This window comes from Astyanax mexicanus, chromosome 13, assembly GCF_023375975.1.
Source record: "Astyanax mexicanus isolate ESR-SI-001 chromosome 13, AstMex3_surface, whole genome shotgun sequence".
Classification (NCBI taxonomy): domain Eukaryota; kingdom Metazoa; phylum Chordata; class Actinopteri; order Characiformes; family Acestrorhamphidae; genus Astyanax; species Astyanax mexicanus.
In genome coordinates, this window is record NC_064420.1 from 13,802,389 (window position 1) to 13,818,996 (window position 16,608).

At 37.8% G+C, this 16,608-nt stretch overlaps 1 protein-coding gene across 2 annotated transcripts in view; it reads left to right on the plus strand.

Annotated features, from left to right (window-relative positions):
• Positions 1-16,608, plus strand: part of scube3 (signal peptide, CUB domain, EGF-like 3) — a 147,964-nt gene that overhangs the window by 92,007 nt on the left and 39,349 nt on the right. Inside the window, exons 7-9 of one of the 2 annotated variants that reach the window (XM_022677573.2) lie at positions 3,514-3,564; positions 11,162-11,278; positions 16,032-16,154. In XM_022677573.2, coding sequence (XP_022533294.2) covers positions 3,514-3,564; positions 11,162-11,278; positions 16,032-16,154 — 291 coding nt within the window. The remainder of the gene's footprint in view (positions 1-3,513; positions 3,565-11,161; positions 11,279-16,031; positions 16,155-16,608) is intronic. The other variant, XM_022677574.2, reaches the window with a different exon arrangement.

Here is a 16,608-nt window from a genome sequence, read left to right on the forward strand (position 1 = left end):
TGGAACAAAAGGGAAATCCAGATTTTTTCTTTAATATTTGTGGTACATTCCAGGTAGAAATTGATATTTGAGTTAGACATTTAGCTATACATATACAGTTAGGCCCACACATATTTGGACAGTGACACAATCCTTATGATTTGAAACTGGGATATAGTTAAAGTGTAGACTTTAAGGGTTAAACAAAAATATCCTATGATGCATTTAGGAATTACAAACATTCATCTAGTACAAAGCCTCCTCATTTCAGGGGCTCAAACCATAAATGAACCATAAATAAAATGTCCATTTTTAATACTTTGTTGAGAATCCTTTGCAGGCAATTACTGCCTGAAATCTGTAACTCATTGACATCACTAAATGCTGCGTTTCCTACCTTTATGATGCTTTGCCTGGCCTTTACTGCAGCTGTACTTTCTTGTTGCTGGTTTGTGGGTCTTTCTACCTTAAGCCTTTATGGTCATTGGCCATCTGTACTGTGAGGCACCATCCAATCAACATGCTCCATTTGGTTAAATCTAAACAGAAAGTAAAACCTGTACACTTCGAAAATTATCTTTCTTCTTCCGTCTTCTGTCACATCTTCAACAAAAACTACCCTTAGAAGCCATGCACGCCCATACCACCATCACCATGTTTTACCTTTTCCACACTTTCTCCTTCCCCTCATTCCAGCACAGGTTGATCTTAGTTTCACTTAGTTGTCTAAAATACACTGTTTACATCAACAGTGTCCAAATACAAATGCCACAACTGCAATCTTCAGACCTTTTACCTGCTTAATTAATGATGAATCAACAATGCAGCCCATAAAATAGCTTTTGATATAATATGTCCAATTACTTTTAAACCCCTAAAATGTGGAAATTAAAAAATTAAATGGTTGCATTTCCTAAAAACTTATAGAATATTTTTATTTAACCTCTTAAATTAAACCTCAGTGTCTACACTTCAACTGCATCTGATTTGTTTCTAATTAAATATATTATTGTGGTATTTAGAGCCAAAATCATGAAGGTTTTGTCATTGTCTAAATATTTCTGGGCCTAACTCTACATATTTATATATAGAAACACATATATGTGGTCATGTACACTTCTTCATTGCACTTTAACTGAACAGTGGTTTGGCTCTCTCTCTCCCGTTTTCTCTTTTTCGCCCTGGCTTTCGATCCAGTCACCCTGTCATTAACCCCACTACTCCACAAATGAGACGTCTGGTGTGTCAGACAGCTCTGAGGTCGAAGCTTAAACCCACTGTAGAGGCCCAGAGCCCCGCCCACTCACTCTCTCCACACTCCTTCACTTCTGCTTTACACTCACAGCAACACCACAGAGCAGTAAAAAAAATAGTAATAATTATATGTAAGTAATAATGTGTAATAATAATAATAATAATAATAATAACTGACAAACAATGAAAGAGAGAGAGAGAGAGAGAAAGAAAGAAAGAAAAGTATATAGAGAGAGTAAGACTAAATGAATCAAGAAAGAGTTAAGAGAGAGTAAGGAGAGATGAGAGATAAAGAGAGCGAGAGTGAGAAAAGGACAGAGAGAGGTCCCTTAGTGGTTTTGGTGGTCAGATGTGGGAGGGATCTGATGGGATCTGTGGTCTTTCTGTCAGTGTGTGTGTATGTGTGTGTATTATGGTCAGAAATTTGATTTGGTCTGTCAGGTTGCGTTTGTGTTGATTACTGTGTGGAGAAGATTGTTCTGGTTGTGTTTCCTTTTCTCTCGCTTGTTTTTCATCGGTGGTGGGTCTGAACTGGGCTGGTCATTTCTGCTGCTGTTTCTCCTTTGTGTACCTGAATCTCTGGATTGATTACTGATAAAAGTGTGGTCTTCTCAGATCAGTTCAGTTCAATTGAGTTTAGCTTGCTTTATTGACAAGCTGTGTATTGACATTTGTATTGTAAAAGCATTACAATCATAGTCCTACTCACAAATCAAATAGTATACTCCAGACTTTAAAGGTGTAAAAAAACAAAAGTTGGGTTATTTTCCCATTTTATCCAAGGTTATTGGTTTTACACAAATATCTAGAATCTAAATCTTCATTCAGCTTAAATGTGAGCAGGGATTTTAAGAGACATTAACACACACACAGGCACACAGATACACACCATTTAATGCACTAGTTGGAAAATAATTACAGCAGCACACAAGCATTTTCCAGGTGAGCTCAGACAAATGACTTTGCCTTCATTCCAGCCTGCAGGCCATTTTAAAGCCGGCTGTTGGCCAGTTTTGCTTCTCGGAAGCCCCTGCTTTGGCCTGAGTCCAACCCATTCGCACATACATTTTTGTGAAAGCAAGATGCCTTACCATTATAACAGAATGTGGAAACCCACATGCTGCTGCTAAAGCTAAATACTTAAAAAAAAAAAAAAACTACAAATGGTTCTTTGAGTGATGCCATTTAAGAAACTGCTTTTAAAACCATGCTTACAATCTGTTTTTAGGGATGAACTGAATATTTGGCAACCAAAAAATATTCAGCAGAAAATGGCAAAAAAATCATACCCAGTAATTCGAAGCAATGCTGTATACAAGCATTGAGACATTTTTAATGAGGAGACCAGCAACCGACTGCAATATGAATATGGGAGCTTTCCTAATTCTAATCATAGAGCCTATGTAAGAACAAAATCTCACCCTTTAGTAAAAAGAGCCATTCAGTTTGCTAGTTGTGCCAAGAATAGAGCATTCTAGTTGGAAAGCCCCCATCAGTGTTCATTTTGACAGGTAATTTTGACTTTTGAAAGTATAAATATTTAGTTCTCGTTTCGTTTTCGTCAGCAATTAATATTTTTCGTTTGTTCGTTCAGAATTTTCGTTATTGAAATCAACACTGCTAAAAAAATAGGTTGTCAATGAAAATTTTACCTCATAGATTTCGTTAATAAAATTTACACTGCTGAAAAAAGGGCGTCCACAAATATTTCTTATTGTAGTTTTCATTAGCGAAATTAACAAGTAAAAATATTTTTTTACTTTTTTCACACATTATTAAGTCAGTTTTTCTCTTGTAAAATATGTAATCTGACATTTAATTTGTGCCTTGAGTGAAGCAGGGTCAGTGTAATTTTGACAGGTGATTTTGATTTAATTATTATTCTTTGATTAAAGATTTTGTCATTTTTGTTTTCAAGTATTAAAATGTAGTTCTTGTTTGGCTTACGTTCTTAGTCAGCTATTCGATTCCCATTTTTACACATTTAATCAGATTAATGTGAAAGATGTACCCATATTTCAAGTTTATTTTTCAAACTTTATTTTTTTAACTAAAATTTTTGAATGAATGAATGTCTGGATGAATGGATGAAAATTATTTTATAAATAATTTAAAGCTAATCTTCTAGATAGCCAGTGGTTTTCTTTAACAGAAACATAGAAAGAACAGTTTGTTTACTGCAGGTCAGCAGTAACAAATTATTTTATGGCATATGGGTAAATCTGGAAGCCATAAAGCAGTGTTTTTGTAATGTGTGTATGTCTGTGTGTGTATGTGCAGAGGGAAGGAGTTTCCAGCAGCAGCTACATCCGCCACAGCTGTTTCCCAATGGTAAATATCAGTTTTATTTAGCTCCACTCATATTGGCTCCTCCTTCCACCTGTGGGCGTGGTGATGCTGGAACTCTTAACTAACCCAATGGCAGCGCTTACCTCTCAACAGGGTTTGGCTCGGTTCAGTTTCTCAGCCAGTGCTAGTAATTATATTCAGTTTAGTGGACAACAGGAAAATCCAAAATAAAAAAAATTCACAATGTGAATAGGTTGAGTTGATTATTAGCAGCATCTGGTCAAACTGAAACTAGCCTTATCCTGTATGGGACTCCCTCTTTTCTTATTTCAGCATATTCAAAAATAACTCTTCTTATCTTAAAGCATGTTGTGCTTCTGTTTAAGAGCCTGGTGCAGTCACATTTCTACTTTTCTCTTTTCCTACAATGGAGGTAAATCTATTATCCTACAGTACACAACCCCCTGGCACTATGCCATAAAAAATATCCTTGTTGCTGTTTGTTAAAACCAAGGTTACAATTTGGTTAAAAGTGAAAAGGTATTTATGTAAGGACATATTCTCTGCATGTACATTTGGATAAATGTTGATGAAGTTAAAAGACACCTTTTGCAAGTGATTGCAAAGATGTGAATGTGAAGACTTTTATACCTCTTTTTAACTTTCATTTTCAACCAAAGTGGCATTTAGTTTCGACAACAGCTCTGACTTTTACATTTTTTTTTTTATTTTTTTTTTTTAACAATTTTAAAACTTTTAAATTATTAATGGTGCGTAAAATTCAGATTATTGTTAAGAAAAAAAATGGTTTGACAATATTTTACTGGTCTTTTATGGTAAATTCAAAAACCTAATAGCTAAACCTGTTGATAACAGCAGATTATACAGTAACATTTACATAAAACAACATGTAAACATGTCTACAGATTTTAAACACTGTTGGACACTGTTTAAGTACTGTAGTGTGTACGACTGATTTAATGAGCATCAAATAGAGAGAATAATTTGAGTCAATAACATAACACACACCTTGCTCCCATGCCGTTAAAATAGCATTGGAGTTTAGGAATATATCTGCGCCCATGGGCGTGGTGGTCTGAAAGTGTTTAGGTAAATATCTGGCATGTTTATATTTTGAAGGTGGGAAATACAGGTGTTCCACTGCCTGATTAAAACACTGACAACAGTCAACAATCAGCCACACAACCTATCTTAGTCATGCATTTCCTACTCATTTTAACATTTAGTTCTCAGTAAACATGTTTAGAGACAAAGTGTTTTGCATTATGTAGATAACAAAACTCATTTTAATTCTAATCCTAATTTATTACAATTACTGATATTATGGGTTGTGCCACATGATATTTGAGCACTTTAAATAACAAAAATGACTAATGTTTTGTGAATAATTAAAGTGGGTACATATATAGCAGAGGTACTGCATTTAAACCTTTTGTAACTGAAAATAATGCAGTCAGACAGGCATCGTACCATTAACCAGTGTAATAATACTTGTGTTGATGTGCAGGCAGTCATCTTAGATTGTAAACTGGGGTGTGTGTCCAGTTCGGGCCTCCAACCTTACTGTGTAGAAAATTCTGACATCCAAGTTTAAATGGAATTTAACAACAAAGGATTGGAGGCCATGCTCTGTGCACTTAACACATGGACCAATCACAGTCGGGGTTGAGATCAAAGAAAACAAAACAAAAAAATAACGCTATTGTTTAAAACAGCCACCAGCAGAAGGAGGTTCCAAAACAAGTGAGATTATCACTAGGAACAATTGGAGTGAGGGAGGATTCTCAGAATAAAGAAAAAGAGATTAGAACCAACTGCAGTCAGTGTAAGACCTGAGCACATAGAAAACTGTGATTTGGACCAGTCCCATTTCCAAAGTGAGATCATCACTAAGAACAATTGTAGTCGGGAGGAGTCTCAAAATAAAAGAGGTGATTCAGGGAAGGTCTCAGTGAAAAATATTTACGCGTATAATCTTATTCCTGCACATTTACGTTTGGTAAAGTCATACGTAAAGTTGTTATTGGTTTCAAACATCTGTATTAAAACAATGATATAACAAATTCTAACACTGCTGTTAAGTATATCTAGTTCAGGAACTGGAGCGATTACTCTGAACAGAGCAATGCACAATGATCAGTATTTGCTTCAAATGAACACAGCTCTACCGTTACGCTACACACTGTCTACACATTGCCTGGTCCTGACCTTAAGCTTGCATGTTGGTTAAAAGTAAAACCTTTTCCAGGGTGCTTTACTGCTGGCGTCTTTCCATTCCTTTGCCCTGATAAGTCTGAACCTAACACAAGGACAACCTTTGTCTGCCTCCCCAAAGTCTCTCCACCATTTGTCAGCGTCTTTCTGTCAGCCCTGCCTCTTTCTTCATTCAGAGAAGCTTCGGCTCTTTGAAAAAGAGCGAGTCTGTTTGCACAACAGCCTTTTAACATCAGGGCAGGTTTAACGCGGGCCGCCGGATCCAGCCGAGGCTCCAGAAAGCCCCGTGCCAAGGGCTTGTCATATTTACCAAACAGCTTTACCCTGGGATGCATGTTCCGGACTTGTTCCGAGAGATTCATAAAGCCGTGGTGCCAACTTTCTGCAACCGTGAGCAAATTCCTGAGGCCTAGTTGGACTCGGCCGAGAGCTTCCCTCAAATGTTCCAACTTCTCCAATTGCGATGGTAGTTTAGACAAACACCAAGGGGCTCTACCTTTATATGGGTTTTGGATCAGGAAATCAAATTTGCTAAATTTCCTTCGGGATCAATAAAGTATCTATCTATCTATCAAGTAAAAACACCATCATAAACCCCTACACCCTTTTTATGTTGTTTCCACATTTGTTTCTTTGTGCGGTTAGGAAACAGCATGTTGTTCTCGTTTAGTTTCTGGGCTGTTCTTCGTCTTAACTCTATAAATTGGCCTGTTTGATATCAAAGAGTCGAGACCACATCAAAATGAGTATAATGATTTAAGTAAGACCATCTTTCTAATGGAGATTAGCTTTTAAACTGTGTCCTTAAGTCAATAAAGGAGTAAAACATCTAAAATACTAATGCTGCTAATCAACACAACTCTTCTATACTTCTACACTAGATACTTAGGGATATTCTATATGTATACAATTAATGTCACATTTATTTACAGTATAATTTACCATTAACATTAAGTAATGTTTAGTACTTTCTTAAATAGTGTCAATTAATAATTAGTTTAGATATAACTTAAGTATTTAACAGTGTTTAACAAAGTGTTTGTAATTTGCAAAATGTAATTGTATGGAATCCAAATGCTATGGTTTGTTTTGCAGTACAGTACAAATAAAAAAAAAGATTAATGTTTTAATTATTAGTTTAATTATTAGTGGTTCATTGTTGTACGAAACAGTAAAGTGAAGTGAATTACAGAGTGTAAGGGAGTTAGCGCTGCTAACCGTGGCTGGGAATCACTGTTAACTGGGGCTGGCTAGCGCTACTAACCGAGGTTGAGTAGCGCTGCCAACTATGGTTGGGAATTGCTGTATAAACGGGGGTTGACTAGCGCTGCTAACCGGTGCTGACTGGGACTGCTCGTTTGGCTATGTAACGGTATCGGGCGTTTTTTTGCGAAAATACAATATCTGTGATCGACCGATAATTTTTTTTTATTTAGCCGATCCTGATTCAGGAGTTTAGGGTTAAGTTGGAACCTTGCTGTCTTCTCTACCCACTCAGTGCTACAGTCCAGCCACGAGCTACAGGCTCAGCTCTGTCATTCTGGAGCGTTTTTTCTGTTTCTGCAGTTCTTATGTGTAGGACCAATGCGCCTTGTAGTGAAAAGAAAATAATGGTTTTTACCCCACTAACCACATAATACCGCTCTCTACAGTTCATCTTTCAGCCCAATCAGTGAGTAACAGAGTTAGTTAGCTCACAAACTAACAGCAGCAGGAGTCACAGGGTTAGTTAGCTTATAAGCTAACAGCAGCAGGAGTCACAGGGTTAGTTAGCTCACAAGCTAACAGCAGAAGGATAACATTAAAGCAGTGTTCTCAAATCTCAGCCTTTGAGCGAGTTCACACACTCACACGCCACACATGGTATTTCTCACGCTTGCCAATCCATCGGCTGTATATTATAATGTACTCTCGTTGAGCTAATCAGAATATAGATCGCTCTGTTGTTAGGCAGACCTAGTGTCAGGCATGAAGAACTGTCCGATTCCCTTCCCCCCTCAGTTTAACATCTGAAGAAGAACTGCACGCCCAAAAGCACTGATCAGTCCATCTCTAGTACATTTATTTTCTATATTTCAATTGCACCCTTTTGCGTTTCTTACAGTATCGCAATATTTATTAGCACACTTAAATTATTAATTAATTATTGCTAATGTCAATTATGGCCACATTCTTCCTTACTACAGTTACGTTTGTCCACCGTTAGCCACGTTAGCTCTCCTGGGTATTCCTTTGAAGTGCTGGGCCGTCATGGTGTCTACTGCAGCTTTCTGAAAGTAGCATAGCTTCGTCTGCAGGAGCGAGCCTGAGCACGCTCAGACACCCCCTCCCTTCCCAACAGCCAGTGTTTTGTCTGTCTAGCCGTGTGCAGTTGTCAGTGACCTGATGTTTGCAGTATTTCACACTGCGCTGATGTTTTTACCAGAGTTTAGCCGCGGGTCTCGCTTCGATGCTCGCTGCAGCTCGAGCAGTGAGGATTACTCCTACAGTTTTCTCTGCTGGAATGGAAGTGATGCCATGCGTCGTTTGACTTTTCACACTCATACATGTGGTCGGGCAATTTTATGCCTGAAGACAAGTTACACACACATACATACTGTACACACACACACACACACACACAGCAGAGTGTGTTTGCATGGGATCACTTTATGCAGAGCCGTAATCATCATACTGTAAATGTTTCATTGCCCTCCTCCTATTCCACCATTACAGTCTGCTGCAGTTACTGCCCTGCTAAACGTTTCTGAGGCGTGTTATTGAACTCTCCAGCAAGGATATCCCAATACTGCCAAACTCCCTTACTCTCTCTCTCTCTTTCTCTTTTCATTTATCTGTATCTACAGCCTCCAATTAAAAAAGTTTGGGACAGTATATAAAATACCAAAAAATAAATAAAAAAACTATATCTGACATTTGTTTTAACTTTTTTTTGACGTACAGACAGATTCAAGATAATTCATGTTTTATCTGCTCAACTTCATTTTATTCTTCAATATAAATTCATTTCTGATTTCAGGTCTTCTATACACTCCAAATCTTCCAAAAATATTACATGGGGTAAAAAAACACAGGTAATGTTCACAGCTGATTATAATCATGATTTAGTACAAAAGCATTATCCACAAAAGGCTGAGTCTTTGGGGAGCAAAGATGAGCAAAGGATTTCCAGTTTATTAAGAAATGCGTAAGAAAATTCTTACAATTTTAAAAAACAATTGGAAAAGATTTGCATGTTTGTCCCTCTACAGTGCAAAATATCATTGAACCATCAAATACTGTCCCAGTTCTTCCATATTGGAGATTTTACATTTCTTATTTTCTTTGTTGCCCTCTTTATGTCTCTCTTTCAGTTTTTTTCTGTCACTATTTCTCTTTTTTTCTCATTCTTTCATTACTTCTCATCCTCTTTATTTCACAGTCCCGATATTCTCTCCCATTTTAAGTCTTTTTATTTCTCTTAAATTTGTATATTTCTCTCTGCACACCTTTCTGCTCCTTTCTGTCTTTCTCTTTATCTCTTTTTTCTCTCCCTCACTTTTCTCTCTCTCTCTCTCTGTCCCTCCCTTTTCTGTGTGTGTGTGTTTGTGTGTGTGTGGCCTTGGAGTGTTGGTCTGTGCTGAATCAGCAGCTGAATGAGTTCAATGATAAAATTCCATTAAAGCTGTTGGGAACTGAAGCCAGAGGATGAGCTCCATTCTCTGCTTTCGGTTCCTTTTGTGAATTGTGTGTTGGGTCTGAATCGAGACTTAAGGCCCTATTTTAGCGATCTGTAGCGCACCAGTCAATTGTGCATTGTGCAGCTGGATTTAGGGCGTGTCAATGTGTCTTTGGCATTGTGAGGGCAAAGTGTGTCTTTGAAAAGTATCCTTGCGTGGCTCGAAACGCGCAAAAGGCATGTAGTAATTCTCTTAATTAACCATGTGTGTGTTTTGGGCGTAACGTAAAATAAAACAATCAGTGTGCCAGTTGTCATTCTCTTTAAGAGGCAGCAGAGGATACTGACCTGCGCGTTCATGCTGTGAAAGTACGACAGCAGCTCATTTAAGCTCATTTTTTCTTTATTCTGTTTATTGTTGAGTTGAAAGTCGGGTTTGTGCTCTGCAGTGTGTCCTTGTGTGTGTGTTTCACGAGTGGGGGAACACCTATAGGAATGGACTCTGAAGATTGACTGTTGTCTAGGTTCATTTCAGTCAGTGGTGCACCTGTGTTTTCCAATGACAAAATAGCAACACGCAAGAAAATTTACCTGAACACACCTCTCTTCCAGGCCACCACACCCATCAGTGTAGGTTTATTCCTAAACTCTACCGCAGGGTGTAAGACAGCAAAGAGCAATGCGACGCCTTTTGCAGGGTCTCCAATACGGCCCTAAGGCTTTTTGTAGTTATGTCTGAGTCAAAGCCAAGACCAAGACCAAGACATATTTACACATATTAATTTTTTTTTAATTGTATAAAAATTAAGAAGGTTTTTTAAGGTAATTTATTGATATTTTCATTTGACTTGGCTTCCGAGTGGCACAAGTGATGCCCCTGTGAAATGCCTTCAGTTGTTTTTTTTGCACAATTGTCACATTGATTGCTGAAGCCAAACACTGTTACCACTAGAATTATGCTGAGACCTTATGCTTGCAGTTACACCTACCTTGTTTGGTAAGGGTTTTCAGACTTTTCAGGTGAGGAAAGGCCAGAGATCCAACATTTGATCAGGCAAAAAGAGGTGTACTCAAAGGGAATCAGGTTCAGAATCTGGAAGAATTCTACAAACCCATAAGTGTGAAGTATAGGGAGACTAAGCCAATGAAAGGACATTACAAGGTTCTTTGGTGCAATTAGTCACTAACTGCAGTGGCATTAATAAACTAACTGGATTAAATGTATACCATTTAACAAACTATCTTGATTTAGATTCTGGTCTAGACTTAAAACACTTAACTTCATATAATCAACATAACATGTAGAAGGTCAAGCTCCTAGCTGGACTAATAGACCTCTGCTTCCTGGTGATGTATCCTTTATAATCCACCATCTGGATGGGTTTTTCTCATCAGATCAGCAGAAAACGTCCTGAACCCAGTTTGACTGCTCCCAGTTGTTCAATATGATGGTTCTTTAGATGTTGAATGAAAGTTCGACTCCCCGCTAGGCAAAAAATGGATATTATTAAATTCCAAGTTGAATAAAAGGCTTTGATGGCAAAAGAAACCCAGCTGGATTTATGATACATCCTTTAGTGATGGTTGTCTTGGTCTGTTATTGTGTTTAATTCCTGGATATTAAAGCTGTGATGTTACTGCCCAGGCTTCAGGAATCTGAATGCTGAGTGTGGTTAGTAATGTATTGTCTGTGTGTGTGTGTGTGTGTGTGTGTGTGTGTGTGTGTGTGTGTGTGTGTGTTTTCAGAGACGTGTGCAGTGAATAATGGCGGTTGTGACAGCACGTGCCATGATGCGCTAACAGGAGTTCGCTGCAGCTGTCCAGTCGGGTTTACTCTCCAGCCTGATCGCAAGACATGCAAAGGTAATAAACACTTTTACACATCTCTGCACTTTTTTATTGTATGTGTCCAGTTTATCATACTTGTATAACAAGTAGGTGGCCACATTTCAGCCGCATGAAGTAACATAATGCTATAATAAACCTAGCCTTTCCTTCATTTATACATCCACTACGCCACAAGCTTTTCACAGGGGTTGTCAAGTAGTAACCTCACTTTGTCACCTCAAGAATGCTTAGCAGTGAATTCTAGCGTTCCATACTTTTACCCAAACGCTAATACCACTATCCCAACATCAAACTCACGACGCAGCCTGTGTCTACACACTCAAACACTTGAGTCGTTCTCATCCACAACCACTGAATGGATCTTTCAGCTACTTTTAACAGTAAATATCAAATACTGTATGAATATCAATCAACTGAACCATAGTTTGGTTGTTTGCACCATAAAAACACTTTTTTAGATGATTCTGACTTTTGGACCAGCGGGGTGTCCGAGTGCTGAGGAGCATAGTGCTCAAAAATGGGCAAAGGTCAGTCCACATTTGCTGTTAGAATTGCAAAAAGGGGGCCGACTCTACACTGATTTTTTATAAGTTAAGAATGGGATGTCATTAAAGCTGTCATAGGTCTAAGCTGGCCGCAAGACCTGCAAAGAAGATGCACATGTGTTCACACAAATATGGTTATATGGGTAATATCTGTATACACTGTGTTCCAAATTATTATGCAAGTTTTTTTTTTCAGATTTTCCTAAATGGTCAATGCAGATCACAATCCTGACCTGTTAAGTATAAATCCAATTTTATTGAACCAACCTCCCAATGATAACAGTATTTTATATATATATATAAATAAAACTCACAATGCACGTTTCCACATTATTAAGCAGGCCACAGGTTTCAAGCAATATAGGGAAAAAAAGGATCTATCTACGTGAAACAGTGCAGTGCCTTTCTTAAAACCTGAAGCGTGATCATCGTACTGTAAAGAGATTTGTGGCTGATTCAGAGCACAGTCAGGTTTGTGCAGATAAAGGCAAAATAAGGAAGGTTTCTGCCAGACAAGTTCATCAGATTAAGGGAGCAGCTGCTAAAATGCCATTACAAACCAGCAAACAGGTATTTGAAGCTGCTGGTGCCTCTGGAGTCCCGCAAACCTTAAGCTTTAGGATCCTCCAGAGGCTTGCAGTTGTGCATAAACCTACTTTTCAGCCTCCCCTAACCAGAGCTCACAAGCGGAAGTGGTTGCAGTGAACCAGACATAGATGAAGACTAATTTCCAAACAGTTTTATTTGACTGATGAGTGTCACGCAACCCTGGATGGTTGGTGGATGGCCACCACATTCCAACGAGACTGCTACGTCAGCAAGGAGGGGTTGTAGTCATTTTTTGGGCCAAAATCATGGAGGGAGAGCTGGTAGCCCCTTTAGGGTCCATAAAGGTGCCTTCCAATGCAAAATCATCTTCATGCATGACAATGCACCATCTCATGCTGCAAACAATACCGCTGTGTCATTGGCTGCATTGGCTAGACTCGTGGTGTGGCCACCATCTTCCCCTGACCTCAACCCTATAGAGAACCTTTGGAGTATCATCAAGCAAAGGCAGTTCACATCAAAACAGCAGCTCTGGGACTTTATTCTGACACCATGCAAAAAAATCCAAGCAGAAACTCTCCCAAAACTCACAAGTTTAAAAAAAGCAAGAATTGTGAAGGTGATTTTAAAGAAGGGTTCCTATGTTTACATGTTAACTTGGCCTGTTAGGATGTTTTTGATTGAAGTAGCATTTGATTTCAGTGAATGTGACCTCCTAATACAGCAAATAAAAAAGTGACAATTTTCAGTTCTTTACAACCTACAAAATGTTTTTAAAAGCTCTGTTGTGCATAATAATTTGGAACAGTGAATTTTGAGTTTTTTATAAAAAAAATACAGTTATCGTTTGGAGGTTTGTTTAATAGGATTGGATTTATACTTAACGGGCCATGACTTGGAATTTATAATGACTCTTATTTGCATTTCTGAGAAAAATATCAATACGCTGTATTGTGCCTTTTGTATCTGTAGCATAGTTGTTTAAATTCTTATAAACACTCAATACATTAAAATACTTTTTTTCTATATTTACTCCAAATGAACACATTATTACACATGTAAAGGAATGTTACCCTTTACTTTAAAGAATATTTAGTACATTTTATACAGCTTTAAGGTCGGGTTTTTTCAGTGGTCAAGCTGAATAATTATTTGAAGAGGTTAAATAACACATTTAACTTAAAAGTTTTAAATATGTTTTTATAATTTATGCAATTTAATCATTCATTTAGCTATTTTCATACAAATATTAATCTATTTAAACATGTCCAAGGATTCCCTGTCTGCCCTGTCATCTACCCCCACCCTTTTAAGAAAGTAACTTTTGACATCAGTGACAAAATTGTATTTTTCAAAGGACAGAAGACACTTGCTGTTCATCAATTATTAATGTCTGTTTTGTGTCCGTCTGTCTATCTCTGTTTACCTACCCTCCTCTTCACGTGCTCCTCTTCACGTCACCCTCCACCCCTGCTTTCAGTATGCTCACCTGTTAGTTTGTAGCTCCGTCCCCTTGTTACCTGGTCCCAGGTGTTTCCTGTTTCCTGCCCCCTTCTGTGTGTATAAATCTTCCTTATTGTTTCTGTGTTTCTTGTCCATGGTTGACCGTCCTACTGTCAGTCAAGTCCCATGTTCCCTTGTTGTGGCTACCTTTATGTACTCTGTGTTTTTCAGTTTTTTGGTTCTTTTGTTTGTTTATTTTGTTAATAAATCACACTCGCAGGTGCGTCCGCTCTGACACTGACACTTTATCATTAAATGCCAGTTTCCATCCTTGACTTGACATAACAGGGTGGACAAATGCATGCAACCTGCACACACACACAGACATTCCCCTCCACTGGTGTGTTTGTTTATTTGTTTGGTATGGTTTTTATCTGGCTGTCAAGCGTAATTGCTCCATGGTGCACAGCCTTGTGGGATGGAAAAGCTCTTGCAAACAAAAGAAAGACAAGGCTTAAGGGGAGGACAAGAGAGCATGCAGGAGTTTGAGGCTGGAAAAAGAAGTGGGGGAGAGAAGGAGTAAAAAAAAAAGGAATAAAAACAAAGTAGGGAAAAAAGAAGCAGAGCTCATAATCCTGTGCTAACGGCACTCCATAAAAGAACATTCGCTTTTATTAGTTTGGTTTTTGAGGAGGAACAAAAGGAAAACAGCCCCTGACAGCACTGGCAGAAGAAGACAGAGGCTGAGGGAGAGAATAAAGTATTATTTTATTCCGTTTTCAAATGTGCTTATTTCATCCAGATGATGCCAGCCCCTTTTCCGAGATGGATGCCTCATTTAGGGAGATGATTCAGGCTTAATTGGAAACATCCACTGAGACCCAGTGGAAGGCTTGAGTAGGTGGATGATGTATCAGCTCACTAAAGCTTCGTCCAGCTGCTCTTACCCTGCTGTTCTCTTATTGCTTTCCTTTTGAGAGTAACGTAACCATGGCTAATTTCAATAGTCAGCTAGAAGGGTTGAAATATCTCAGCATTGGGAGCACTGGGAGAATTGGTGGAGCAACAAAACTGTATTGGGTTCTCTGTTAAATCTTCATCCAATAACTTTGGGATCAGTTGGAGCAACAAAACTGACCATCTTGCATAGACCCAGGTACACTGTAAGCCTGGATAAGTTGAATTTACTTATTATTAATTAATGGTAATTCGCTGCCTTTTTGTTACAGCAATTGATTTGCATAATAATTCTGCTTGAATAAAAATAGATTAGTGTATTTAGCTTTGTACTTTTAAATATAGATTGGAAATGGAAATACTTACAGAACAATTGGTGAATAAAAATGATACAGTGAACAGTAAAGGATTCAGCCAACACAGAGTCAGCTGCTCATAAAAATAATCATTATATATTCATTATAAATGAGACTACTTAAAAATTATGAGTTTCTTTGATTTTACCAAATTGAAAATTTCTGGAATATAATCAAGAGGAAGATGGATGATCTCAAGCCCTTAAATTAAGCTGAAATGCTTGAATTGTTGCACCAGGAGTGGCATAAAGATATCCAAAAGCAGTGTGTAAGATTGGTGGAGGAGAACATAAGAAATGCATGAAAACTGTGATAAAAACAGGGTTATTCCACCAAATATTGATTTCTGATCTCTTACAACTTTATAAATATGAACTTGTTTTCTTTGCATTATTTGAGGTCTGACAGCTCTGTATCTTTTTTGTTATTTTAGTCATTTTTCATTTTCAGCAAATAAATGACACTATTTTTGGGGAATTTGGAAGAAACTTTGTCTGTAGTTTATAGAATAAAACAACAATGTTTATTTTTACTCAAACATATACCTATAAATAGCAAAACCAGAGAAACTGATTCAGAAACTGAAAAGGTCTCTTAATTTTTCTTCAAAGCTATATATGTAATCAAAGATCTCCATTTAAATGTATATGTTGCCATAAATGTTCAATTAAGGAAGGAATCATCCAATCTAGATCTAATTGTTATTCAGTGGAATCAATGCCATGTGACTCATCCCTATCTAAGAGTATAAGGGGTAGCCTGGTTATATCCAGTATAATCCCTTCTAAATGCTGTTCTGACAACAGTGTTCCAAAATGTAGTACAGACCCTCTTTAAAAGTTTTTAAGTACAGACCCTCAAACTTTTGAGGATGTAGTGTTTTGACATTGACAGAATAACTCTTGATTTCTTTCCCAGATATTGATGAGTGTCGCATGAGCAATGGCGGCTGTGATCACGTCTGCAGGAACACAGTGGGAAGCTTTGAGTGCAGCTGCAAGAAAGGCTACAAACTGCTGACCAACGAAAGGACCTGTCAAGGTATGAGATTGGTGAAGGGATTAGGGGGACTTTTAAATTGTAAACATGGAGACATTAGAACTTAACAGTTCATGAAATACATGCATGGAAACAGCTGTAAAAACAGCCTCTGCTACTTTTGATGCCATCATGATTTGACGTACCAATCTAGCATTGACCTATCTGGACATGGACTCTCCAAATGTGTTCTTTACCTTTTGCCACCAAGAAGCAGAAGGTTATTTTAGGTTCTACCAGCCCAACTCTAGAGACTAAATATGTTAGATAAAATATTTAACAATTTGATATAAAATAAAATGGTAACTTCAAGACTTTGGCAGAGGCTTCATCATGCTGTCACGTCTAGAGTAACACATTACTCATCCAATTTACTTAGCGTTTTTTTGTCATTGTCCTCAAAGTTATTGTTTTGTTGTTGAGAAGTTACTTTCTTCTTGTGCCTCAGGAAGTGACG